Genomic DNA, 26,409 nt, shown 5'->3' with positions numbered 1-26,409 from the left:
TCAGTGTGGCCAAAAAAAAAAAAAAAAAAAAGATGGTGGGCTAGATCTGGCCCATGGGCCGTAGTTTGCACACTTCAGTTGTCGATTATTCTATCGAAGGAATAAACCATGATTTTATCTATCTCTTCTATGGTGATAGGTATTTGGGAATGAACATGCATGCAGTTCTCAAACAAGGACATTATTTTGGTCACGTTTGTGTGCCCCCTCCCCTCCGTGCAAGCTCCTGTATCTCTCCCTGCCCTGTCGACTGTGATTCCTGGAATTATCCCGCAGGTTCTACCCTCTGGACCAGTCCCAACCTGGATGCGGGAAGGGAAGGCTCTTGAAGGAGAGGCTGTGGCACCACTAGGTCCCTGGACTCTACCCTGGGGGCTTCCTCTTAGCCCCGGATGTGGGAAGGGAGGCCCAGGATGCCAGGGGAGGCCCAGGATGCCAGGGGTCTTAGCCAAGACAGGAAGCCCCACACTCGGAGGCCTGAAAGAGAGAGCTGAGGCAGAGGCATGTCATTCGTGTCCAAAATTTGGCCTGCTGAGTCCACGGAGAGGGTAAGTGACAGTGGCTCCCGCCTTTAGGGGCAAAGCTGGGCCTCCAGCCCCGTCCCCCATGGGGACCCAGGGTTTCCGATCCCACACATTCTGTGGGCCTGACCCTTCCCAGGTTGGAGAGGGGCTGACCCAGCTGGGGCCTCTCGGTTCCCTCTTGCAGCACCTACAGGATGAAGGCTCTCTCCCTCCTCCTCCTCCCAGTCCTGGGGCTGCTGGTGTGTGGCAAGTTTCTGTGTCCCATGGATAAAGCCATCAGTGAGAAGATCCAGGAAGTCACTAGCTCCCTAAGTGAGCGCCCTCGCACCCAACCTCGGCAGGGGCCTCAGGGGCCCCTCTGATTCCTGACATGGAGCGAACATCAAGCCAACCCCAACTCCAACCCCAACCAAATCTCAACCCCAAACCCAACCCAACGCCATTTCCCACCCAGCTCCACGTTTAACAGCTCCAAACCCTCCTTCCTCCAAAACACCCACCTCAAAACAGAATCTTGGGAGGTGATGCGCTCCCGACCACCTGGGCCTTCCCCAGGGGCGTTTTCTTGAGCCCCCTGCCCATCTCCAAACCACCAGGGCCTGGGCAGCATGAGATTGGGGGAGGGGCAGCTCGGTTTCACAGTTACCTCCGTCACTCCTTCCATAGTTCCTGAGGCAATAAGGAATATTGGCCTGGACTGCCGGAGTGTCACCTCCAGGGGGGACCTGGTCACTTGCCCCTCAGGTGAGTACAGAACCCGTTGTCCAGGCTCTCAGTTCTGTTCTCAGTACCCCATAACCCCCTCCCCTACGTCCAGCCTCTATTTCTCTAGGACCACGGAGTCTCAGCCTCTACTTCTGCAATGTCCTGGTCTGCACTCCCAGCCTTGTCCCTTCCCCCAACTCCCGGACCCCATTTCCTCAGGACACTGGTGTCCAGGCCCCCGGCCTCCCCGCCGCCCACGCTGCCAGCCCCCTGGAACCCCAGGCCCGCAGCCTCTGGCTCAGAGTCCAAGCTCTCTCCTCCTCGCTCCCCCTCGCAGGTTTCGCCGTCACCGGCTGCACCTGTGGCTCTGCCTGTGGCTCGTGGGACGTGCGCGCCGAGGCCACGTGCCACTGCCAGTGCGCCGGCATGGACTGGACCGGAGCTCGCTGCTGTCGCCTGCGGGCTGAATAACCTAAGGTTGCGCTTGCGGGGGCGGGGCGCGGGCCTGGGGGCGTGGCCAGGCCTCGGAGGGGCGGGGTCCTGTCTCAGAGGGGCGGGGCTGGAAATAAACCTCCGAGAAGATGATGGAGAAAGCCCGGGCCCTGTGCTGTGTCTTCTGTGGGGTGTGGGTGACTGAGCTGGCATCTTCAAAAAGAGCAAGGCGCATAGGCGCCGGAGGGAGGGGGGTGGGGGACAGCCGTGACTTTCTTCTGCCCCATTCCCCCCTCCTCCCTTGTCCGCCACTTCTACTTCCGAAAATGGGGCCTTAACTTCCTGTAATGACAACCACACCCAAGGCTCATGGCCTTCTTCAGGAGGGGAAGGGAGTGTAACCTTTATTTATCTATTTTTGGCCACACCGGGTGGGCATGTGGGATCTTAGTTCCCCGACCAGGGATCGAACCCGCGCCCCCTGCATTGGAAGCGCGGAGTGTTAACCACTGGACCAGCAGGGAGGTCCCGAGAGTGTTACCTTTGAGGCCACCTTGACGGTCACCCTAGGGTCTCGGGCCTCCTGGGAAGTTGCTGGGCCATTCTCCTCCACTGCTCACAATGAAGCCTCATCTGGGATCTGGGTCTGGACAGGACAGGAACCCCCCCGCCCCCTACCCCACATACACTCCAGGGCCTCAAGCCACCAGCAGCCCCAGGGTCAGGGTGCATCCCTGAATCCATTGCTGAGTCCAGAGTCCGGAGCGCCATCCCTCACTCCCCACCTGCATCAAGGGACATTCATACCCCTCATGAACACTCAAATATGAAAACACAGGGCAGGGGACTTGTTTGCTCTTTGGTATATCCGGGCGCTTAGAAGAGAGCATGGCACATAGTAGGTGCTCAGGAAAATGTCTTGAATAAATAACCACACACACAGGTGAATACATCACCTAGGTACACACACTACACGTATGTACACAGTTACACACAGCCATGTGCACACACAGTACACAACCCAGTTACCACTGTCACACAAAGACACCAGGCCCACAGACACACACATGCCCACTGTGGAGAGGGACCTAGGGACACATAGACACATGTATGCCTTGGACAGACACTCGTGCTTCCAATATCAAGTCCCCACCCCAGCTTGGATGACGTTGGTCTCAGTCTGGAGTCAAAGCCCTAGAAGGCAAATCGTCAGCATTGCTGTGGGCACAAATCCAGGTGATTCAAGGTCCGGTTTCCTGAGAATCTTAACCCAGGAGTCTCAAAATACAGCCCCTGAGAGATGCAGACAGAGACTTCAGAACACTTAGCGCCCAGTCTTTTTTTTTTTAATTATTCTTTTTTAAAAAATTTATTTATTTATTTATTTATTTTTGGCTGTGTTGGGTCTTCGTTGCTGTGTGCGGGCTTTCTCTAGTTGCGGCGAGCGGGGGCTACTATTCTTTGCGGTGCGCGGGCTTCTCACTGTCCTGGCTTCTCTTGTTATGGAGCACGGGCTCTAGGTGCATAGGCTTCAGTAGTTGTGGCATGTGGGCTCAGTAGTTGTGGCTTGTGGGCTCTAGAGCTCAGGCTCAGTAGTTGTGGCGCACGGGCTTAGTTGCTCCGCGGCATGTGGGATCTTCCCGGGCCAGGGCTCGAACCCGTGTCCCCTGCATTGGCAGGCAGATTCTTAATCACTGCACCACCAGGGAAGCCCCAGTGCCCAGTCTTAAGAGGGACCCAAGACTTAAACGTCACAGACCCCAGCAGCACACTCCAGAGGCTGGAGAATGGGTGACAGGGTGGGTTTGTGGTTTTCAGGATGTTTTGGACTCTCTTCCCACTGACAACCACCCCCTATGATGGTACACCCATCTGTCTGATCATGGTAGTCATGAGCTGAGATCACACAAACACTCCTGGTGCCCATGGAGCCCACCAGACCCCAATCCAGGGATTCCCCTCCCTGGTCCTCCCTCCTAACCCCACCTTGGCCATGGGGTTGGAGTGGGACCGCTGCATCAGAAGAGTGTTAAGGACCAGAGAGGGCGAGTGTAGTACCTTGCCCATCCCGCTCCCTCACTGTCCCCGACCCTGATGAGAATGCCTCTTTGTCTCCAAGACCCACAATTGTCCCCCTGTATCTGGACCCCAAGAAGAGCCTCTTTAGAGGTCTCAGTTCCAACACAGTCATCCTGTCTCAGAGTGCAGACTTCGACAGTCAAAGCCCCTTCTTAAGCCTCTTTCTTCATTTGCCAACTGCCTAGCCCCCTGTAGTAGCCAAGATTGTGCTAGTTGCAGGTGCCGCAGAACAACAGACTCAGGTATGGCTGGATCTAGGGTCTCAGATAATGTATCCAGGACCCGACTCCCTGTCAGGTCTGTTCTCCTTAGTGTTGGCTTCACTCTCAAGCAAGTTCTCCCCTGTCACAGCACCAGGCTTATATCCTGGCAGTCTGACAGAGGGGAAAAAAGAGAGAATGCCCTTTTTCCTGGTTAACCCAATAAAAGCCTCAGGCTTGGGGACTTCCCTGGTGGTCCAGTGGGTAGGACTGCGTGCTCCCAATGCAGGGGGCCCAGGTTCAATCCCTGGTCAGAAAACTAGATCCCGCATGCATGCTGGCACAACCAAAATAAACAAACAAAAGAATCCCAAAAGCCTCCGGCCTGAGTCTCATTGGTTGAGTCTGGCTCATTTGCCCACCCCTGTGCCAAATTTTGGACTTTGATTGGCTGGGCCTGGATCATGTGCTCACCCTAAACCAATACCTGGTTAGGACACATTTTCTTTCTTAAAAGAAAATTGAGACTGTCGCTCCATGAAAGGATCTGGTCAGGCAACCCCATGGAGCCCTCTTAGGCCACCATGACATGGTTGCTTGTGGGTTTCCAGTTCCGGGGCTACCTTTTTCTCAAAGTCCAGAGGGCTGGAGCCTGGTCTTAGCCTCATCGGAGCCAGGGAAATGTGTAATGCCACGGCCCCGCCCCATATGCCTGTCCATCAGAGCAGAGCCAGTTCCCCATTGGTCCATCTCTTCTGTGGCTATTACATCAGCAGAGGCCAGGTCACATCTCTCAATGGCTGACTTCTTTGTAAGAGGAGATGGAGGAGCTGGCATCTAATCATTATTAAATTGATCGCCCTTGAACAGACAAGATTGGCAATACTTTAGGAAAGAGAACATTATCCTCACCAGCCAGATCTCGGGGACCATTCCAAAGTTATCTAGAATTTAATCACATATTTTAAACCTAAAACATACTCACTTTCCACACACAGAAAGTTTTAAACTTATTTTTTCCAAAGGGAGTGTAACAGAGCAGGACCCTACGGGGCCTTCCCAGGACAGACACCACCTCCCACCATGTCCTCTGCCTGCCTCTTGTCTGTAGAAAAACTTTAGCCAAAGAATAAATTTAATCAGAGAAATGAAAAAATGCAGAAGCAAAGAAAAACAGTCAAACGGGACAAAATAATAGTTTTGCCATTAAGCAAAGTCAGGACCTTTAGTTCCTCCTCAAGGGCTATAGATAATATTCTGAGCCATAGGCTCTGAGCCGCTTAGTGGATACCAAAACCCCTACCAGGTGGGGGAAGTTAACTACGTGATGACCAGACTGTAGCCATGACATAAGCTGCCCCATCTTACACAATTTTGAGAACTGGCCTCAAGGAAATGGGAACAAACCAACCCTGGAACTGAAGATTAATTGTACTTAAAACAATCCAGATGACATTGGTCAGACCACTGCATGACCAACTTCAAGGTGATTGTCGGAGCCGACTCTACTGTTTCTGCATGTAGCCCCCTCCCTCCATCTATCCACCCCTGAAACTCCCCTTTAAAAGCTTTTGCCCCCTGATCGGCAGCTGGGAGATGTCTTTTGGACATGAGTCTGCCTTCTCCCCAGGTTGCTGGCCTCCTGAATAAAGCAACCTTTTCTTTTCAACCAACACTTGTCTCTCGAGTATCGGTTTTTGAGTGGCGAGATGCCGAACCTGAGTTCAGTAACAGGCGAAAATTATAATACTCTAGACCAGCACTGTCCAATATGGCAGTGAAATATAGCCAGTCCAAGTTGAAATGTGCCTTAAGTGTAAATACACGTTTGGTTTTGAAGACTTAGTACCCCCCCAAAAAAGGTAAAATATCTCAATAAACATGTGGTTCACAAACAACTGATTAAAAAATAGTCCGAAAACCTAAACAGACATCTTTCCAAAGAAGACATACAGATGGCTAATGGGTACATAAAAAGATGTTCAACATCACTAATTATTAAAGAAATGCAAATTAAAACCACAGTGAGATATCCCCTCAACTTATCAGAATGGCTTTTATCTAAAAGCCTACAAATGACAAATGTTGGAGAGGATGTGGAGAAAATAGAACCCTTATACACTTTGGTAGGAATGTAAGTTGGTCCAGCCACAATGCAAAACATTACAGTGCTTCCTCAAAAAACTAAAAATAGAACTAATATATGATCCAGAAATTCCACTCCTGGGTATATATCCAAAAAAATGAAAACACTAATTTGAAAAGATAAATGTACCCCAATGTTCATAGCAGCATTATTTACAATAGCCGAGATATGGAAGCAACCCAAGTGTCCATCAACAGATGAATGGATAAAGAAGATGTGATATATATGTGTGTATATAAATACACATATATACACACATACATACACACAATGGAATATTACTCAGCCATGAAAAAGGATGAAATTCTGCCATTTGCAACAACATGGATGGACTTGGAGGGTATTATGTTTAGTGAAATAAGCCAGACAGAGAAAGACAAATACTGTATGTTATCACTTGTATGTGGAATCTAAAAAAAAAATTTTTTTAATGAATGTATATAAAGAAACAGAAACAGACTCACAGATATAGAGAACAAACTAGTGGTTACTAGTGGGGAGAGGGAAGCGGAAGGCACAGTGTAAACTTAAGGGATTAAGAGATACAAACTACTATGTATAAAGTAGATAAGCAACAAGGATATATGGTACAGCACAGGGAAATATAGCCATGGAGTATAGTCTATAAAAACATTGAATCACTATGCTGTACACCTGAAACTAACATAATATTATAAACCAACTATACTTCAATTTTTAAAAACCCTGCCAAAAATCCACGTGTGTTTCACATTATACTTCTATCAGAAGGCACCGCTCTAGACTTAAAGAAAAACTTCCTTACATACTTTGTCTCATTTTAATCCCCAGTTCTCAAGGTCAGATAGACACAAAGAGAGATTTAAGACACCTAGACAGAGTGGAGACAGTGTGTGCGCATGAATATGTATAAGCATGCAAATGAGCATGCCACGTGTACACTTGAGCAGATATGCGACTGGGGGTATTCAGGAGTGTGTGTGTGCAAGTGTGTGTGTGGGTCTGGGTAGGCGAGCAGATGTGTGGATGAGGGTGAGTGTGTTTCTGAGTGTTTCTCTGTCAGGGGTCTCCAGCTGGAGGAGGAGCTACTTCCAGGGTTAGGTCAAGGTGATGTCTGGCGTCAGTCCCAGATGTAGCGGTGGAGTTCCAGTGGTTAGTCCCATTGCCTCATATCCGTTCCTCTCCTCCAAGGGGCCTTGAAGAAGTAGAACTTCTCAGGGTGGAGCTGAGGGGTGGGACTAGGGCAGCGGGAAGGTAGGTGTGGGGACCTAGGAATCCTGCCTCCAAGGCTGGATGCCCCTGCCCCCAAAGGTGGGACTCTGGGGTGCCACAGCATCTCCCGTGAGAGCAAGAGGAGATGGGAGGATGAGGTTTATCCAGGTAGACACACACACACACACACACACACACACACACACAGCTTCCTGTAAAGTTCCTGACCATCCTCTTTTTAAAAAAAAACTTATTTTATTGAATATAATTGACATATGACATTGCATAAGTTTACGATGTACAACATGTTGATTTGATACATTTGTATATTGCAATATGATGATCACCATTGCATCAGTTAACACCTCTACCCCAAGTTCCAGGGTGTTTCTATGTTCCTGACCACTCTATTCTGTTTCTGATGTCTATGGGCATCTCTTCTTGGTCCTCCCTGAGACCTCTGGTCTCCTAAGATCCCTCTCTAGCCAGGGTTGGGGTGAGAATGTCCCAGGGTGGGAGGGTCCTGCATCCCTGAAAAGAGGAGGCTGACCTCTCCTTCCTCTCCTCCACCCCAACCCAGAGATTTCCTCATCTGCCCAGACACTTTCTGGTGGGAGGGGTTGTGTGTAGACAAATTGGCAGGCTGGGGACTACGGAGGCTGAGGAAAGCTACATGAACCAGGAGATCAAGATGCAGGCGGCAGCCTTCAAAGACAAGAAACGGGGGTCCCCAGCCAATAAAGAAGGTTAGACACCTTGGGTGGGGAGGGGAGAGGTCAAGAGGGAGAGGTTCGGATGGGAGAGGTAAAGAGCTGAAAGTGGGGGCCAGAGGGTGACTTCCCCCACCCAAAGTGTGTGTGTGTGTGTGTCTGTTAATCACCCAAATGTTCACTCACATCCTCTCCACTTAATCAAGATGTAGATCTTAGTTCCCCACTCCTTATCTTTACACCCAGAAATTTGTTGTGTGCAGGGCTCCGTGAACCAAGACGTCTGAGCTCCCTCTCCCACCCTCACCCTTGCCCCAGCGCTCTCGGCAGCTTTCTTCAATCCCTCTCACTGACCTGCCCACAGGTGCAGATGACCCTGCCTATGAGAATATCATCTTCAAAACCCAGCACCAGCCAAAGGGCAGTCATTCACCACCCAAGAATAAGGGTAAGCAGCCACCCACTAGCCCACATCACACAGCCTTGGGAGGGGCCCGTGGGAGGGACAAGGGCCAGTGGGTGAAGGTCAGGGTCAATGGTGTGGGGTGTGGTGGCATCAGGGCTTGTGTGTGACAGCGGTGGGGGGTAGCTTTGAGGAGGTGGTGATGATGATGGTGTGATTGTGTCGGTGGAGGTGCTGGTGAAGGTCTGGGTGTTGGTGATGGTGAGTAGGGGACCAAGTAGTGGATCGGGACAGAACCACCTAGACAGAGCTGATGAGGGTGCTGATGAGGTCCTGGTGATGGAAACAATGCTGGCAACAACGGGCATTGATGTTGGTGGGTGTTGGTGACAGGGATGTTAAGGGGGGCGTGATGGTGACAGCATTAGGGATAGTTGCTGGCGGCACTGGCCAGGGTGCATGTTGGTGGCAGTGTTGTTGACGGCCGCAGCTGCTTATGGTATCGGGAACAGTGGGTGTAGGTGAAGAGCTGTCGCCGGTGTTATAGTCAGCGCTGATGGTCTGAGTGGCAGTGCTGGGCCCTGGAGATGACCTGTCCTGCCTCTACCCCCGTTCCAGCCCAGTCCAAGCCACCCTCTGACCCTGCCCAGGTCCCCCGTTGGTTGCCTAGAGCCATGATGAACCTGTATGTTCTCCTCGCTGTGTCCTGCGTCGTCCTCTTAGTCTTGGTCCTGGTGAAGAGTGAGTGTTTTGTTTTGTTTTGGTGGTGGAGGAAGGGGCTGGGGCAGTGCGGAGGGGTTCCCAGGAGCTGGGGCGGTCCAGTGCCGCTCCCAACTGCAGACCTGAGGCGATTCTAAGGTTTTCTGGCCTCCCCACCCCATCCTGAACAGATTCTGAGATGTCCCAGGAGCTGCTGGTCTTGAAAAGGGAGCTCCAGAATGGTGAGGGAAGCACCTCGGTCGGGGTGGGGGTAGGGAGAGCAGAGGTGACACAGACAACCCTGATCCGCACCCTCAGTCTCTCTTTCGGTGGGAGAGTGCCAGGAGGAGGGGAAGAAGCGCTGGAGCGGTGTCGATCAGAGCATCAAGGCGGCCAAGCAGGGCATTGACACGGTCAAGAGCAAGGTCCATGAAGGGAACCAGAAACTGAGGACGCTGGCGACAGGTGCCCTTATAGACCTCCACTGGGCGAATTTGCCTCCATGCCCAATATTGGGCTGGGTGCTGGGGAGTCGAGGGAGGGGACATCAGGGGTCCTGCCCTTCCAGAGCACAAGGTTTGGAGAGGTGATGGTTGTCACCCTCCAAGTCACTTGGGGAGTATATAAATGCATGGGAACTCCAAGTACATGGGCTGTGTGGCACACCAGGTTGGGGGCCGGGCAGGGAGAAGGCTTCCTAAAGCTAAGAAAGCCCCACCTCAGCTTTTTCCTGTCTCTCCCCAGTCTCAAACATAAACGAAATCAAGACTACATTACAGGAAATCCTCCAGATGCTGAAGATGCCAAATCCAAGTAAGTTGGGTCCAGGGGAAGCGAATGAGGGGCCCCCTTGGATTTGGCCCCAGATTCTCTTTCAAGAGTGGAATCTGTCTGACCTCGGGTCTCCACCCTTCACCCCGCCCCCACCCCGCAGAGCCCACACCTCAATAAAAGAAAAGACATCAGAGCCCTGGCTGCACCTCGGAGGACAAGATAGCACCTCTCAGTGAAGATGGAAAATGGGGGCCCCAGCCTGGTCTGATGCTGCGCTTCATCCCACGTGTAGAAAATCATGTGTCTTGGTGAATGTGTTGTGGAGTTGCGTGTGTGCATGTGTGCTCGTGTGTCGGGGTAAGCACTTCATGGAGGGTGGGTATTTCAGTGTTTCCCACAGGAAGGTGTTACGGGTGAATGTTGAAGGTGGGAGTCACAGCGAGTGTGGTGTGCACCCCTATGTCACTGTACATGTGATGCACATGTGTATTGCAGCGTGCTGTGAGCGTAATGCATGTCACCGTGGGTGGCTGTGACACAGAAGTGTGTCACTTCTGTGACACAGAAGTGTGTCACTTCTGTGACACAGAAGTGTGTCACTGTGGGTGTGGGTGTTGGTGACACGTGTTGCACGTGCCCATTTCAGCGTAAACACATGTGTGTCCTGCGGGATGTTGTGTGATGGAGGCGTGAGGGGGTGGGGTGGGCACACCATGGGAATGTATCACTGTAATTGTGGGTATGTGCCCTGTCACAACCACCTGTCACGCTGTGCTGGCCTGAACAGGTGTGTGTCAACACGAGTGTGCCTGATTATGCCGAGGGTGTTCAGAGCGTGGACCCGCATGTGTCCATTTGTTTCTGCACTGACATTCCGTGATTCATGATGATAAAGGCCAAGGGGAAACAACGCGGCTTTCAGATCTGTTATTGGTGTGGCTGGGGAGCTTTGGAACCTGGTAGGGAGGGTCTGTAAGTGTTCAGACTCGGAGAATGAGAAAGGTCACACGGCGAACACGTGGACGTATGCCAGGAACCCTGGGGGCACGAGGGGGCATGAGAACCAATGTCCCCAGTGGGTCCCAGTGTGTCCATGAATGTGTACCCTGGGAGCGACTGAGTCTCTGCGCCGCTGAGTGTGTGCCCATGAGGGTCTGTGGCCTGAGATGTCCAATGTCTCCCTAAGTGTGCATGGGCCCACGGTGTATGAGCCCCTGAGTATGTACCGTGCTCGTGAATATATCTGTCCACAGGGCATGTATTCATGAGCGCACATGCCCTTAAGTGTACTATGCCCACGGCTCATGGATGTACGTCCTCTGAGAACTTGTGCCCACGGACATGCGCATGGACCCTAAGACAAGTGGACATGTGCGCATGGACATATGTGTGTCCCTAAGACCGGTGAGTGTGTGTGCATGGGCATACGTGTGCCCCTGAGACAAGTAGACATATGCCCGAGGACGCACATGTTCCCAAGACAGAGACATGTGCCCATCATCAAATGTGTGCTCCTGAGCAGATGGACGACCCGTGCCACTGTCCCCTTGATCACGGGCCAACCAAGGCCAGCGAGGTCCCTGGCCCGGGCCGCACCCCTCTGTAGGGCCGCACGGACACGCGCGCCCCCGTGCGGCCACTCTCGGGAATCACAGAGCGCGCCCCGCCCGTCCCGCCTCGGCGCCTGCGCACGCCGGGCCTTTTACGGCGCCGTAAAGCAGCTCGGCCGAATAGGCTGCCGCAAGTCCCGGTGAGACCCCGCCCGCCACCGCCCCTCCCGGCGCCGTGCCGCGTCCGGTCCCCAACCCCTTTCCGCGGGTCTTTGGGTCCTGGGTCCTGGGTCAGGGTGTCGGCGTCCACGATCCCCGAAATCCCTCTTCGGCCCACCCCGGGGGACCACGAGGAGGGTGGGCTCCTTCCCTGTTCCTCTGCCTGGTCCACGCCGGGGCCGGGGTCGCGGGATCCCGGTCTTTCCACGGCTTAGCTCACCAACCCCATGGCAGGTGGGTGGAGGGGTCTCAACACTCCTCCTCCCCTCTCGCGCGCTGGGCAGTCCCCATGTAGGCAGCTGCGCACCGGGGCAGGGGCGTCCTGTAGCTCCTGAGATTCCCCTCCCGTGGTCTTTTCATCCCCCACGCAGACCTGGTTGGGGCCCTCTCAGCATCCCCAGACACTTCCGGCTTCTGGCCCGGTCCCTGCGTAGTGGGGGCGGGGTTCTCAGTTACCCCTCCCGACCCCACCCTTAGCAGGGGTGTGTGTGTCTCAGAGCCCTTGGGATTACCCCCCGCCCCACCCGCTGCCATTCCCATCGCTGATCCACATTTTTTTTTTTTTTCCTTTTTGTTCTCAGCACCCCCTAGGGATTTTCCCAGCAACCCCCTTCCGGGTCTCTCGCCACCGACAGCTGTGGCTTCACGCCCTGGGATGGGAGGATCACTGCGCCCCTTCCTGGCTCCCCTAACCCCCGGGTCCGACAGTCCGCCCCCTCCCTCTTTCCACGGTGCAGCTACCTTTCTGTAAAGCACGCGGGTGGGGGGCTTCCCAACGCCTTCCCTGGCCGCCCCTCCAGTCTTTTTACAAACGCAGGCCCACTCAAAGAGGCATGCTTCGTGCATGACAAATTGGTGCTGCCCGAGGGTGCGGGTTTGGAAGGGTTCCCAGCATCCTCTCCTGGCTTGCCCCATGTGTCTTGCCTGTTCCCCAAGCCCCCAACTCTCCTGGCCGTTGGTCTCCACACACCCCCTACTCCTCTCTCCCAGTTTCTCTGACTTTCCGCAGGGGAGAGGCAGGGAAGTTCTCTTCACCCAGGGAAGTCAGCGCTGTTGCTGCTGGAGCGCATGGCGGGGGGAGGGATAGTTGCCAGTGTACTCTCACGGCCCCCCATCCTCGTCCCCTTCCTGCCCTAGGTCTGACGCCCCCCACCCCACGCACTAGTTTTCTGGTTACTCGTACAGGCGGCGGAGGGCTTAGGACGGTGCTTTGAACGCACAAGGATCACCTGGAACTCGAGGGTTGAGGGGGTGGTTTCGAGCGCCCCCTTCTGGTCCCCCTCTTGTCTCTCCTCCCACCTTCCCCCTCCACCCCCCTCCCTCCCAAATCCTCTCCTCGCCTAGGGTACAAGCCTACCCCCTCTCCCGTTTGGCCGTCGCTGGCTAGGCGTAAGGGAGGTATGCTTTACGCGCAGGTGGGTACCTCCTTTCCTTCTACTCCTCTCTTCCCACGTGGGAAATCACTGATGGAGCGCACAAGGGAGGTGGTTGAGACGGGCTCCTTCCCGCCTCTGACACCCACGTTTTCTCGTCTCCCCGCAGGGCAGCAGCGGCATGGAGGCGCGCTTCACGCGCGGGAAGTCGGCGCTGCTGGAGCGCGCGCTGGCCCGGCCGCGCACCGAGGTGAGCCTGAGCGCCTTCGCGCTGCTCTTCTCCGAGCTGGTGCAGCACTGCCAGAGCCGCGTCTTCTCTGTGGCGGAGCTGCAGGCTCGCCTGGCCGCGCTAGGCCGCCAGGTGGGCGCCCGCGTTCTGGATGCGCTGGTGGCTCGCGAAAAGGGCGCCCGGCGTGAAACCAAGGTGCTGGGCGCCCTGCTCTTCGTTAAGGGCGCCGTGTGGAAGGCGCTCTTCGGCAAGGAGGCCGACAAGCTGGAGCAGGCCAATGACGACGCCCGCACCTTCTACATCATCGAGCGGGAGCCGCTCATCAACACCTACATCTCCGTGCCCAAGGAGAACAGCACGCTCAACTGCGCCAGCTTCACGGCTGGCATCGTGGAGGCGGTGCTCACGCACAGTGGCTTCCCCGCCAAGGTCACGGCGCACTGGCACAAGGGCACCACGCTCATGATCAAGTTCGAGGAGGCGGTCATCGCCCGAGACCGGGCCCTGGAGGGCCGCTGATTCCGCCCCGCCCCTCCCCTCCCGATAAAGGATGCAGATAGCCCCCTTCCCAAGCGTGTCTTGTGTCTTGTGTGAGGGCCTCAGAGATCGGCTCAACACCTTGACCCGGGAATTCCCTGGCGGTGCAGTGGTTAGGACTCGGCGCTTTGGCACTTTCACTGCCGAGGGTGCGGGTTCAATCCCTGGTCAGGGAACTAAGACCCCGCAAGCCCCGCAGCGTGGCCAAACAAAACAAAAACAAACACCTTGACCCAGGCCCCTGCCTCAGGCTGCTGAGGGATGCCAAGGCCCAAGCGTGTTTATTTATTATTATTTTTTTTAAAAATATTTATTTATTTGGCTGCTCCAGGGTCTTAGTTGCGGCACGCGGGATCTTTTAGTTGCGGCACGTGGGACCTAGTTACCTGACTGGGGATCGAACCCGGGCCCCCTGCATTGGGAGCGCGGAGTCTTAACCACTGGGCCACCAGGGAAGCCCCCCAAGTGTGTTTATAGTACAATGGGGAGGTGGGGTGGGGGCAGAGGGAAGATAAACCAGGCCCAAGGAGCTGCTGGTACGGCTGCAGTAGGGAGAATGCTGGCACCTTCCAGAATCGCAGTTGGAGGCCATCCCTCGGCTGAGGAGGTGGGCGTGTGGGGGGGTAGCAAGGTGGAGGGATCAGGCCAAGGGAGACTCCTTTAGACCAGGGGCTGGCACACTTTTTCTGTAAAGGACCAGAGAGTGAATAGTTTGCGCCCAGCAGCCTCTGTCCAACTACTTTGTGCTGTAGACAGCAGTAGGTTAAAGAGTGGGAGTAGCTGTGTGTCTAGAAAACAGACAGAGGGTGGTTGTTTGTCAACCCCTCCCCCTTTTTAAAAAAAATTTATTACTTATTTTATTTTTGGCCGCGTTGGGTCTTCGTTGCTGCCCGCGGGGTTTCTCTAGTTGCGGCGAGCGGGGGCTACTCTTCGTTGTGGTGTGCGGGCTTCTCATTGCAGTGGCTTCTCTTGTTGCAGAGCACGGGCTCTAGGCGCACGGGCTTCAGTAGTTGTGGCACGCGGACTCAGTAGTTGTGGCGCACGGGCTTAGTTGCTCCGCGGCATGTGGGATCTTCCTGGACCAGGGCTTGAACCCGTGTCCCCTGCCTTGGCAGGCAGATTCTTAACCACTGCACCACTAGGGAAGTCCCCAACCCTTTTCTTTTTTTTAGACCCTTGCTACTCAAAAGTGTGGTCCTGGGCCTCGGTGTCAGCATCCTCCAGGAGCCTGTCAGAAATGCAGACCCTCAGGCCCACCCCAGACTAACTACTCAGAGTCTGCATTTTAGCGAGGTCCCCAGGGGAATCCTGTGTGCAAACTGGGGCGGCTGCCCCCCTCCAACCCCCAAGAGTTTCCAATTCTGCAGATCCGGGGTGAGCCGGGGATTTGCACCTCTAACAAGTTCCTAGGAACTTCTGATAACTCCAGGGGCCGCACTTTGAGAACCCTGGCCTTAGAGACCTGGTTCTCAAGGGGAAATAGGTGGGGTCACTTGAAAGTCATCTGGGTGCCTAAAATAGTTTGCAGTTCATCTCTAAACACATGACCCCGTTACCTGAACACACGTTCCTTGTTGAAAAAGGAAAATAATTACATTTCGGGCAAACTGCCCTTTTGCACACCACCCTTGGTCTCTTGATCACTCCTCACACTTCCCGCCAGCCCAATGAAAGCCCTTCAGGACTTTGGAGGGGAAAATTTCTTCACATTTTCGCTTCCCCCCCGACGCCCCTGGCCAAGACCTGAACAAGTGTGTTTTGAAGGGGAATCTCAGGTGCTTTTGGCTGGGTCCCCCTCACTGCTTATGAGAAGGGTTTAAGGGTGGAGTGGGTGCAACTTTTCAACTTGCTGTTCGGAGGGCAGCACGAGATGGGGAGATGGGGCGGCAATGGGGGTGGGCGCCAGGCTTGGTCAGGGGCATTTTTAGTCATCTCAGCAAGAGGTGGGCCTCAGCACACTGCAAAGAAGGTAGTGTGTGTCAACAGGATAAATGAAACTACCACTGTGTAGTGCACAGATGATCAGGAAATGGCTGTTGGCTGGGGGCCGGGGGGGTGCCCAAGGCAGCTGGGAGAGGGGGTGGCCAGGGTAGCAGCGTGAATCTGGGGTGAGGGGGCAGTGTCAGTACAGAGATAGAAGCCACAGGCCTAGAGGATGTAAAGCCAGCGGCTGTTGTACCTGGGAAGCTGGATTTCAGAGGGAGCTGAAGGAGTCGCCTTTGGGTTGAGCAGCCCGAGGTCCTCAGGGACCCTAGTGAGAGTGGCTTCCGGGGCCCCCTGGGGCAGGGGCCAGATTGCAGGAGCGAGGGGCAGGAGGTAGCGATGGCAGGACTAGCTCCATCCAGAGTGCCAACAGTAAAAGATGCCCTAGAAAAAGAGGGCAGGAGGGGAGGAGAGGTGGCTGGTCCCCAAGGGATGCTCGAGAGCTCGGGAGCTGCGAGAGGAGGGTCCAGGGTCTGTTGCTTCCTGTAGAAGATGAGTAGGGACTCGTGGAGAAGGGAGAAGGTTTGGAACAAGCTGTAGGATTGTGTAGCCAGGCACCTGTTTAGGGCAAGGGGAGGACCGAGAGAACGAACCGGCCGCCATGGTCCTGCAGGTTCCCATCACAGCGGCTCTGACTTCGGATGCTTGGGACTGAAGCCCCCAGATAGGTGGGGTGGGGGGAGTGAGGAGGACGAACCCAGCACCAGCCCTTGGTGAACCAGGCAGGCAGCATCCCTTGTTTCACAGGCCCCCGAAGCAGGTTCCGAGAGAAGGTCTCACATTAATTTAATTCAACAAATATTTATTGAGCGCCTACTATGTGCCAGGCTCTGGGGACACAGCTGAGAACAAAACAAAGGCCCTTGCCAACCTGAAACAAACAGGTCGGTAAATTACACATTCTGTTGAAAGGAGAAGAGTGCTGTGGTGAGAAAATACAGTGGGGTAAAAGGGATGGGGAGTCAGGAGGTGTCATTTTAAATGGGAGGGAGGGGGAGGCAGCATGTGCAAAGGCCGTGTGGTGGGAGTGAGTCTGAAAGTTGAAGGAAGAGTGAGGAGGCTGGTGTGGGTGAAATTGAGGAGATATGGCGCATGGGAAGGGTCCACACGATCACAAAGGATCCTGTAGGACTTTGGCATTTTCTCTGAGCTGGAAAGAAACTTCTGGGAGGTTTGGGGCAGTGAATAGGGAGACCTGGGCAAGCGAGGACGGGGCTACACCAAGGCTGCAGCAGGATAGGCAGCTGTGTGCTGGCTTGGAGTTCCGAGGAGAGGTCTGGAGGGGGACAAAAATCTAGGGGTGGGGGTTGGAGAGAGCTAACAGGTGCCTGGGGGTTCTAGCCCATGTTTCACTGCAAGGGGCCAACTCGGTCCCCACCCCATCCTGGTCCACGTGGCTGGGGCTTCGCCTGGCCCTTGACGCCCAGAGTCCTGGGTGGTCCAGCATGGTTCTCTCCTCATGGATTCCTCTTTCTCGAGTGGGCCCAAGAATCACGTGAGCATGTCTGGCTCTTCCTTTTCTAGGCCAGGAACTGGGGGTGGGGTGTGCAGCGAGGCACTTAACCAGGGGCATCCTGAGATCCTGGTCTGCCTCTTTCCACAACCTCCCAGAGGTGTGGGGCTGACCTGGGCCAAGCCTGGAGCTGGTGCTGCCTGAGCGGGGGTGGAGCCGGCAGCTCAGGACCTGAACTGGCCGCCAGGTGACCTGGCCATCTCCCCATTGGCCTCTCCACCCTTCTGTGTACTGGGCCCTGTTCTGGGCTGGGAACTAGGTTCAGGGCGGTCCACTGCCTTGTGCTGCAATATTCCTGGGGATCTAGGGGTGTTCTCTGCTCCATCAGACCCCAGAGTCTTCATCTCCAGGCCCTGCCTAGTAAATGCTTCTTGTAATAAAGTAGGAAAAAAAACCCAAAAAAACTAGGGAGGTATAAATGCCACTTCAGCTCCTGGTACTCAGAGGTGGCCTCAGACACCAGGCTCTGGAACTCCCAGCTCCCATGTTCCGTGCCTGGAGACCAGAGCCAGTGAGGAGGGGCCAGTGTGAGGGGCCATCATCACCCCATTTCATGATGCAGGTTGGGCAGGGAGCACTGGCTACTTGAGCCAGAAGTCTGTGTCCTCTGGTGCCAAGCGATGGCGACGTGGGGATGGAGGAAGCATGCTGGGCTCTGAGCTGTCCTCCGCTGCTCCCTGGAAGGCCGGGCTGCCAGGCGAGGAGGGGGCTTCTAGCCTCCAAGCTTGCGGGCAGAGGTTCTCACAGTGGGAACTCCGAGCACTTGAGGGCAGGGCAGTGGTGACGGCCAGCTGGGCTGAGGGGCAAGGGACAGGCCCTCCGGGGTGTTGGCGGGGATTCAGGGATGAGTCCGCTGCTTCCGTTTGTTGGGGGTCCTCAGGGTCCTGCTGTGGGCCCGGCCATTCTCGTGTTCGAGGTGGGAGAGGGATGCAGAGGGGTGCAGCTGGCGGGTGGGCAGGGGGGCTGTGAGGGTCCACAGCCCAGGGGACCCAGGGCCGGGTTGGCGGGCAGGCGCTCAGCACGTGGCCAGCCGGTCACACACCCAGCTGTTCAGGTAGCTGCCGCAGAAAACGTCATTCCACTGCCCCGAGCCCTGCATCATCACGCAGTTCTCGCCCTGGCCCGCGTCGTTGGGCTCCCCCGGCTGCCAGTTGCTGGAGCAGGAGGCTTCAGGTCAGAGGATGGGGTAGGGGGAAGGGTCCCCACTGCCTTCAGCCTTGACACATCCCTCCAAGCCTGGGCCCTCCCCGCCCCATCCCTGGATTCCCACCCCAAGTCCCTGCAGACCAGAGACACCCTCCCCCCAGTCTGAGCCTGCATCCAAACCCTGACCATCTCCCTCGGTTGCCATCCAGAAGCTCCCCGAGACCCAGCCCGGGGGGACGCATGCCCCCAAATACCCTCCCCTCGCATCACAGAAAGGTCCCCCTCCTCTGCGTTCCCCCCTCTTCACCTGTAGCCCAGGGGGCTACTGTCCATCCAGATGAACTCCCCCTCGATGTCCAGGTCCCGAAGGCCAATCCAGGAGGCCCTCTTGTTGGAGTGTTTGGTCAGGAAGTCCTGGGGAGCAGGACAGGGCTGGAGGGCTGGGGAGATGTGCTTGGGTCCCCCCACCACCACCACACAGGAAGTCAGGGCGGGGATCTGTGTCCTCCCCGCAGAACCCAGGCCCACCTGCTCCTCCTGGCTGCGGATGCTAACCAGCCGCCCGTGCAGTTTGCTGCAGGCGTACCGGGCCTGGATCCATTTTTTGGTGCCCTCACCGAAGTAGTAGCACTTCTTTTGGAAATAGACCCACTCCTCGGGGCAGATGTTGCACACAGAGCCTGTGGAGGAGAGGCTGAGGGGGGCAGCGGTGGGGGGGTACCACGGCGGGTGCCGTGGCGGGTGCCGTGGCGGGTGTCGTGGGTACCATGGGCAGGGCGGGTGGCAGCATCTCTCCTGGGGTCTGAGCTGAAAGCAGATCCACCCCAGGGCCTAACAGAGAGTCTCCCAAGTTGCCTTCTTCCCTGGAGGTCTGATGCTGACGTGTGAGAGCATCTCCACAGCAGGAGCACCTCAACTGCCAACACCGACGGCACAAACACCCCCACTGTCAGTAATACCAGCATCACCACTGCAGGTGCCCACGATGGCCAGCAGCATCTCTGCACCACCAACACCACGGCCAACACCACCTTTACCAACACCAGCTCAGCCACGCTTAGTCACCGGTGCCGACGGCAGGGCTGAGGCCAAGACCGCCAGCATCACTTTCCCCATTGCTGTCCCCACCGACAGCCGCGTTCCCCCAATCATAGCTCTGGCTACTGTCGCTGCCAGCACCCCCCAAACCAGCACTCTTGGACACTTTCTGGGAAATTGAGACGATTTTCTTCTAGTTGGTCCGGGGAGCCTGTGGTGGGGATGGGACAGGGTAGGAGGAGATTGGAGGGCTGGGTCCTGACGGCCTCCATAAGGGACCACCTTGGTCTTTCTCCCCTTGCCCCAGACCCAAGGACACTCTCAGGCACCGTCATTGCCACCACTCCCAGATGGGAGGCTAAAACCACTGTTACTGGACTGACTCACTCGTGGTTTAAAATAGATTTTCTTAGAGTGAAGTTCACGGAGGGCTCCATAGCTTGGGTGGAATTTTTCTAAGGGGTCTGGGGTCCACAGCAGTTGGAGGAGCCCTGGGGAGACTTCTCCCACATCAAACAGTAGCCAGTAGGCAGCCCTCTGGGGGAGCAGCATGAAAACATAAGCAAGCATCTCAGGACTTCCCCAGTGGTCCAGTGGTTAAGACTTATGAGCTTCCACTGCAGGGGGCACGGGTTCCATCCCTAGTCGGGGAAGTTCCACGTGCCTCAAGGTGCGGCAAAAAACAACAACAAAACAAAACAAAAACACAAAACCACAACAGAGAGCATCTCTGGTCCCTTCAAGAAAACTTTGGGGCTGGTGCCCTGGCTCTGTGTCACACCGTCACCGAGAGACAGCCACAGAGCTGGACCCAGACCCCAGGCCATGGGGGCCGGACTTTGGGGGAGGAACTCAAGGACTGACTGGAGATCAGAGTGAACGAGAGCCAGATCCCCCCTCCCTCTCTCCCGGGAGGAGCACAGCAGTGTTTCTTGCTGGGATTCCCAGAGCCACACTGGGTCCCAGGGGACAGCGCTCCTCCACACGGAGCAGAGATCCTTCCTCTCCTCTGACCCAGCTGGGGCTTCCCAGAGGTGGGAGGCCAAAAATCAAGGGTAGATAGGGGCAAGGGGGTGGGGACTTCAGGCAGTAATACCCAGGTCCCACCCGAGGTTAAAGGCACAGTGATTGAATGTCTGCTCTCTCTGCAGCCTGCTGGCGCCACCCCCACGACCCTCGGAACTGCCAGCATTGCCTCCGTCACGGCCACCCCTGGGGAAGATGTCATGGTCTCCCTGGTCCCCACTAATGCAGAGGTGATCCCCCCGTCCGCCCCCGGGTTGGGTCAGACAATCCTCCGGAAGGGCTGTGGCTGAGGGCATCCTACCCACGACCCTCCCCCGAGTGGAGACAGGCAGAGGCGAGATCAGTAAAGAGGACCCAGCAATGGTGAATGCGAGACAGCTTTTCCTGGAGGAGGGAAAAAGCATGGGAGCCCCGCACCCAGGTCGGTGGAGGAGAGTTGTTGGAATCAGAAAGGGCTTTCTCAGGTGTCGCCCATCGGCCCTGCCACACACGTGAGCACACACCATCCACACTGTCACACTCACACCTCTACTGCACTTTGGAACACACTGCCACACACCCATGTTGTCACCCGCATGCACCGACGCCCCCACGTGTACAGACGCAATTGCTCACCGATGGACTCGCGTATCTCCATCCACAACTTCCCCACCTCTTCCTGGAGTCTCCCCAGTGAATCCAAGGCCTCGCGCCTCTCATTCAAGCCTTGGGTGGTTAGGTCGGGGGGGTGGGGAGTGGGCAGGGGTCAATGTGTTTGTTTTTAATTTGGGGGCCACAAATCTAGGCATACCTCCCTGCCCCCCTCCCCTGAGGCTCACTGTGGGACTTCAAGTTGCTCAGGTCAGCTCGAAGACCATCCAGGTTCCGGGAGAGCTCAGATTCTGATGGGGGTGGGGGGCAGGGCTGGTGTCAGGGATGATGCTAAGAGTCCCGGAGCCTGGCCCCCAGCTCCACAGCCCCCCATGGCTCTAGGACCAAGCCCCCCAACCCCACCCCCGTCTCTCACCCTGAGATTCCATTCTCTTCTGTTCAGCTTGGATTCTCTCCATGTCCTGCAGCATCTGGGCAGCTGATTGCAGGGGAGGGGACTTGGTGGTAAGAAAGTTCTCAGACTCACCCCCCCAGTCCCCCCTTGGCCTCTTCGCCTGAGTCTTTAGGGTCACCTGCCCATTTTGCAATTCATGGTGGTCTGGAGCCCTGTGTCCATGTGTTCATTCCTCCACCCTAGCTCGGCTTACTCACCCTGGGATTTCTGGGCCATCTGGTCGCCCTTGTGTCTTTCCAAGTCCTTGGACACCTGAGAGACTGGGGAGGCAGGAGAGAAGACTGGTCCTCAGGAGCCAGGAAGACAGGTCCGAGAATCCCCCCTACCCCAGGCCCAAGCGCAGGGACCCCTGTCACATAATCACAATGGCCACAGCCATTGTTTAATTTAAAAACAATTAAAAACTGTTTTTTATTTCAGGGGCACAAGTACAGGCACATCTGGTTTTATTACACTTTGCGGATATCACATTTTTTACAAATCAAAGGTCTGTGGTGACCCTGCATTGAGAAAGTCTATCGGTGCCATTTTCCCAGCTGTGTTTGCTCACTTCGTGTCTCTGTGTCACATTTTGGTAATTCTCGCAATATTTCAAACTTCTTCATTATGCTTGTTTCTGTTATGATGACCTGTGGTCAGTGATCTTTGATGTTACTCTGGTAATTGTTTCAGGGCACCATGAACCATGCCCATATATGGTGAACTTAATGGATAAGTGTTGTGTGTTCTGACTGCTCCACCGACCGGCCGTTCCCCCACGTCTCTCCCTCTCCTCTGGCCTCCCTATTCCCTGAGACACAACAATATTGAAATGAAGTCAATGAATATCCCTACAGTGGCCTCTAAGGGTTCAAGTGAAAAGAACAGTCACACGTCTCTCACTTTAAATCAAAAGCTAGAAATGATGAAGCTTAGTGAGGAAGGCATGTCAAAGGCTGAGACGGGCCAAAAACTAAGGCTCTGGTGCAAAACAGCTAAGTTGTGAATGCAAAGGAAATGTTCTTGAAGGAGATTAGTAATGCTACTGCAGTAAAGACACAAATGGTAAGGAAGTGAAACGGCCCCATTGCTGATAGGGAGAAAGTTTTCATGGTCTGGATAGAAGATGAAACCAGCCACAACATTTCATGGAGTCAAAGCCTCACTCATCCAGAGCAAGGCCCTAACTCTCTTCAATTCTATGAAGGCTGAGAGAGGTGAGGAAGCTGCAGAAAAAAAGTGTGAGGCTAGCAGAAGTTGGTTCATGAGGTTTAAAGAAAGAAGCCGCCTCCATAACCTAAAAATGCAAGGGGAAGTAGCAAGTGCTGGTGTGGAAGCTGCAGCAAGTTCTCCAGAACATCTAGCTAACTCACGGAAGTGGCTACACTAAACAAGAGATTTTCAATGTACCTGAAACAGCCTTATATTGGAAGAAGATGCCATCTAGGACTTTCATAGATAGAGAGGAGAAATCAATGCCTGGCTTCAAAGCTTCAACAGACAGGCTGCCTCTCTTGTTAGGGGCTAATGCAGCTGGTGACCTTCAGTTGAAGCCAATGCTCATTTCTCATTCTGAAAATCCTGGGGCAATTAAGAACTATGCTAAATTTACTCTGCTGGTGCTCTATAAATGGAACAACAAAACCTGGATAACAGCACATCTGTTGACAACACGGTTTACTGAATATTTTAGGCCCACTGTTGAGACCTACTGCTCAGAAAAAAAGGTTCCTTTCAAATTATTACTCTTCATTGACAATGCACCTGGTCACCCAAGAGCTCTGAGGGAAATAGACAATGAGATTCATGCTGTTTCCATGGCTGCTAACCCAACATCCATGCTGCAGCCCATGGATCAAGGAGTCGTTTCGACTTTCAAGCCTTATTCTTTAAGAAATACATTTCGTAAAGCTATAGCTGCCATAGATGGTGAGTCCTCTGATGGTTCTGACCAAAGTCAACTGAAAACCTTCTGGAAAGTATTCACCATTCTAGAAGCCATGAGGAACATGGGTGATTCATGGGAAGAGGTCAAGCTATCAACATTAACAGGTGGGAAGACACTGGAGCCCAGACCTTCCCTCTCATCCCACAGCAGTCAGTGGCAGGAGCAGGAGAAGAGCCCGGTCCCCCTGCCCCCCTTGGCCCCTCCGTACCCTTCTGGGCAGTGGCCTCCTCCAGCTGTTTCAGATTTCGTGCAGTTTCCCAATCTGGGGAGAGGGAGGGAGAGGAGAGGAAGGATATTTCAGGTGCTCCATCCATCCACACCCCACCTGCCAGCGGGGGATGGAGACCTTGGGTATACCGCGTGGGAGGTGCCGAAAGGGGGGGAGACTGGTGTCCTGGGCCAGGGCAAGGTGCCCTCGAGGGGGGGTGGGAGGGGCATGGGAAGGGGCTGCTGGGGACACGGTGGGAGTCACGATGGGGAAATTGGGCTCTGAGGGGTATATTGGGCTCCCCAGGATCTGAGAGTGGGGGTCTGGGAGGGAACATGAGAAGGGGGCCCTGTGGGGCTGAGGGTGTCCTCACGCCACAGGAGAAGCAGAGTCAGCAGCCCAGCCCATAGAGCTGCGATCACCAGCCCCAGCAGCACCAGCTGTATCCCTCTCCTGCAGCACTGCCTCTGCCTTCTGTGAAATTTCAGAAACTCTGCCAGGAGTCGGGGGGAACAACGAGGAACGCAGGGTTAGGCTAGGCTCCGGCTCTGCCAGCTTCCCAAAACCCAGAGTCCTAGGAGCTTGTCCAGAGCCCACACTGAAGCAGAGGGTCTCAGTGGACCCCCAGCCTCCTCTGGACACTTTCTCTACATGCTGCATTCATGTCCATCAGCAGCCATAGCCCCCGATCTTTGTCTGTCCATCTCTGTGTCTGTGCATCTCTGACTCTGTCCCTCTGCTGGTCCAGCCCAATGATGGCCGCTTCTCCTGCCCACACTTCAGCGGCCGGCGAGCCTGACTTGGGGCCAGAGAGACACTGGCCATAGAGACAGGTCTGGGCCCAGGAGGTGAGACCCCCTCCTCCAGAGGCTCCCTCCTCAGGTGGCTGACCCCGACCCAGCTCTCACCTGTGCCCCTTCTCCCTTGTGTGGATTCAGTTACCCCCTGCCAATGCTGGGTCCCCAGCATCACCTCAGGAAGACTGGGTCCCCCTTCCCCTGCCCACCCCCCGACCCCCAGCCCTCACCCTGTTGCCTGCTCCCTACTTTGAGCTCCTACCCTAAACACCAGACACTGGGTCTCAGTTCTTCCCCATATCTGAGCTCTTCCCTCACCCCACTCCAGGGCCCCCCAAAGCTCTACCTTGATGCCCCACTGCAGCCACAGGCCGCCTTCCCTCAGCCTGTCTGTGAGGAGTCATCATGCTGAATTCCACTTGTTCTGAGTCCCCTTCACGTGGTCTTCTCTCTCTCAGGTTCCTAGTGCACCAACTGGAGCTGGTGTTTTTTGTTTTTTGGGTTTTTTTTGTCGTGAGCGTGTTGAGTCAGAGAAGGGAGGGACCCGCAGCTTCCTTCTCCTGCCTTCTCTTGGCTCTGTGCCGGGAAACCCAGTCAGGGCTCACCTCCTTCCAGTGCTGGGCTTTTGCTAAAAATTCACTCTTCTTCACAGATAGGGACCCAGGAGCCCTTTTCCTCTCCTAGGTGGGAGATCAGGAGGTCAGGTTTCTTGCTTTTGCCAGGGTCAGCTTCAGAGAGTTCTCTCACCTGAGTATGAAGTTTCCTCCATTACAGCGCTGCTTGGATTCTCCCAGTGATGGGGTGCTCACTACCTGTCAAGGCAGCCCACTTGACGGGCACAGTCACCGCTCTGCCTGGAATCTGGGTTTTAACGAGGGTTAGGGTTAGATGTCAGACTCCAGTTACTGGCACAGGACAGCACCTGGGACTTGAGGAACTCCATGACCATCAGCTGATTTTGTTTAGTCCGTGACTGGGAGTCAATGTTGCGGTTAACTGGGGGACGCAACTGGTGTGGAGGGCCAGAGGCCTGGGACCAGAGGTGGGCGCCCCAGAGCCCGTCACATGCGATGTGCACAGCAGGTGTTCCATGAATGTGCACCTGAGTGATATTGGCAAGTGGCTTAACCTTGAAACCAATTTCCTCATCCACAAAATGACAATATTAAGGATACCTACACGGTAGAGGAGGGTGGTCTGCTCTATATGAATGTGCTTTGAACAAGTCTTGGGACACAGTCAGAACCAAAAATATTATCAGCTCTTGTTACTCTTGCTGCCTGTGCCACCTTGGCCCAAGAATCAACCTTTCTGAGCCTCAGTTTTCCCTTCTGTAAAATGGGGGTGATGATAGTACCCAACTCATGAGGCCGGGGTAGGACCAAATGAGATAACAATGGACATGAGGCTTGTGGCACAGCACTGCACACAGTGGGTCTTCAGATCCCAAATGTTTATCAAGCATCCCAGGTCCTGCTGGGAAATACAGACTCCATCACCCAGGCCTCAGTTTCCTCCTCTGCCAATGTGCCCAAGGAGTCCTTAAAAGTCTCTTGACTCTAAAGCACCTATGTGCCAAAGAGCATGGGCTTTGGGGTCTGACAAGCCTGGGGGCCACCAGCTGCCCCCCTTGCTGGATGACTATGGGCAAGTCACTTCCCCTCTCTGAGTCTCAGGGAAATGGAGATGGGGGCAGCCAGGCTCGATGAACGGCTGCTCAAACCGGGTCTTTCAGCATCCCAGAGGAGGCCAGAGGTGTCACCATCCTGCGGCCGGACATGCCTGAGCCCATGCTGGCCAGACCTGGGGCTGAGTCCTGGCTTCACCCCGGATGAGCGACTCAGTTTGTTCATCTGTAAACTGAAGGTGAGCGGCAGCGCTGGTTCTCCCCTGGAGGCTGTGTGATACGGCATTCGAGGTACTGGCACACGGCAGGTGTTCTGTAGGTGAACTGA

At 55.1% G+C, this 26,409-nt stretch overlaps 4 protein-coding genes across 7 annotated transcripts; 3 read left to right on the top strand and 1 right to left on the bottom strand.

The window, feature by feature from the left end:
- Positions 1-718: 718 nt before the first annotated feature.
- On the top strand, positions 719-1,700 carry RETN (resistin). 2 transcript variants are annotated; one of them, XM_061188827.1, is made up of 3 exons: positions 719-836; positions 1,191-1,268; positions 1,534-1,700. In XM_061188827.1, exons 1-3 carry the CDS (start codon positions 719-721, stop codon positions 1,698-1,700), a joined length of 363 nt encoding a protein of 120 aa, XP_061044810.1. The 2 variants fall into 2 exon arrangements, with proteins under 2 accessions (XP_061044810.1, XP_061044811.1); XM_061188828.1 differs by lacking the exon at positions 1,191-1,268 and having other exon boundaries at positions 1,567-1,700.
- Positions 1,701-7,929: 6,229 nt separating this feature from the next.
- Positions 7,930-10,746, top strand: MCEMP1 (mast cell expressed membrane protein 1). The gene is made up of 7 exons (XM_061188826.1): positions 7,930-8,023; positions 8,352-8,435; positions 9,009-9,131; positions 9,281-9,331; positions 9,408-9,554; positions 9,834-9,902; positions 10,024-10,746. The coding sequence occupies exons 1-7, from the start codon at positions 7,951-7,953 to the stop codon at positions 10,038-10,040; spliced, it is 564 nt and encodes a 187-aa protein (XP_061044809.1). The 5' UTR covers positions 7,930-7,950; the 3' UTR covers positions 10,041-10,746.
- Positions 10,747-11,574: 828 nt separating this feature from the next.
- TRAPPC5 (trafficking protein particle complex subunit 5) lies at positions 11,575-13,802 on the top strand. Of its 3 annotated transcripts, none has more exons than XM_061188823.1 (2): positions 11,575-11,613; positions 13,175-13,802. In XM_061188823.1, exon 2 carries the CDS (start codon positions 13,187-13,189, stop codon positions 13,751-13,753), a length of 567 nt encoding a protein of 188 aa, XP_061044806.1. In that variant the 5' UTR covers positions 11,575-11,613; positions 13,175-13,186; the 3' UTR covers positions 13,754-13,802. The 3 variants fall into 3 exon arrangements, with proteins under 3 accessions (XP_061044806.1, XP_061044808.1, XP_061044807.1); XM_061188825.1 differs by having other exon boundaries at positions 11,585-11,613; positions 13,180-13,802; XM_061188824.1 differs by lacking the exon at positions 11,575-11,613 and adding an exon at positions 11,650-11,866.
- A 4,480-nt stretch (positions 13,803-18,282) lies between these two features.
- Positions 18,283-25,223, bottom strand: FCER2 (Fc epsilon receptor II). The gene is made up of 10 exons (XM_061188821.1): positions 25,202-25,223; positions 24,031-24,150; positions 23,658-23,711; positions 21,720-21,782; positions 21,484-21,546; positions 21,296-21,358; positions 21,093-21,182; positions 18,942-19,093; positions 18,721-18,827; positions 18,283-18,421 (listed from the first exon to the last, which is right to left on the bottom strand). The coding sequence occupies exons 1-10, from the start codon at positions 25,221-25,223 to the stop codon at positions 18,283-18,285; spliced, it is 873 nt and encodes a 290-aa protein (XP_061044804.1).
- Positions 25,224-26,409: the final 1,186 nt, after the last annotated feature.

The sequence above is a fragment of the Eubalaena glacialis genome, chromosome 4 (assembly GCF_028564815.1).
Source record: "Eubalaena glacialis isolate mEubGla1 chromosome 4, mEubGla1.1.hap2.+ XY, whole genome shotgun sequence".
Taxonomy (NCBI): Eukaryota; Metazoa; Chordata; class Mammalia; order Artiodactyla; family Balaenidae; genus Eubalaena; species Eubalaena glacialis.
Note: the sequence above shows the minus strand (reverse complement) of the source record. Positions and strands in the feature narration are given on the sequence as shown.

What these genes read in the sequence shown, in the direction of transcription:
- TRAPPC5 (XM_061188823.1), top strand. Translation starts at nt 13,187, where the DNA reads ATGGAGGCGCGCTTCACGCGCGGGAAGTCGGCGCTGCTGGAGCGCGCG.
- RETN (XM_061188827.1), top strand. Translation starts at nt 719, where the DNA reads ATGAAGGCTCTCTCCCTCCTCCTCCTCCCAGTCCTGGGGCTGCTGGTG. An exon ending in GGAAGTCACTAGCTCCCTAA is followed by an intron (nt 837 to 1,190) that starts GTGAGCGCCCTC and finishes CTCCTTCCATAG; the next exon opens with TTCCTGAGGCAATAAGGAAT. An exon ending in CCTGGTCACTTGCCCCTCAG is followed by an intron (nt 1,269 to 1,533) that starts GTGAGTACAGAA and finishes TCTGGCTCAGAG; the next exon opens with TCCAAGCTCTCTCCTCCTCG.
- MCEMP1 (XM_061188826.1), top strand. Translation starts at nt 7,951, where the DNA reads ATGAACCAGGAGATCAAGATGCAGGCGGCAGCCTTCAAAGACAAGAAA. An exon ending in GTCCCCAGCCAATAAAGAAG is followed by an intron (nt 8,024 to 8,351) that starts GTTAGACACCTT and finishes ACCTGCCCACAG; the next exon opens with GTGCAGATGACCCTGCCTAT. An exon ending in TTCACCACCCAAGAATAAGG is followed by an intron (nt 8,436 to 9,008) that starts GTAAGCAGCCAC and finishes CCCCCGTTCCAG; the next exon opens with CCCAGTCCAAGCCACCCTCT.
- FCER2 (XM_061188821.1), bottom strand. Translation starts at nt 25,223, where the DNA reads ATGGAGGAAACTTCATACTCAG. An exon ending in GGAGGCCACTGCCCAGAAGG is followed by an intron (nt 21,783 to 23,657) that starts GTACGGAGGGGC and finishes CTGCCTCCCCAG; the next exon opens with TCTCTCAGGTGTCCAAGGAC. An exon ending in GAAGAGAATGGAATCTCAGG is followed by an intron (nt 21,359 to 21,483) that starts GTGAGAGACGGG and finishes CACCCCCATCAG; the next exon opens with AATCTGAGCTCTCCCGGAAC.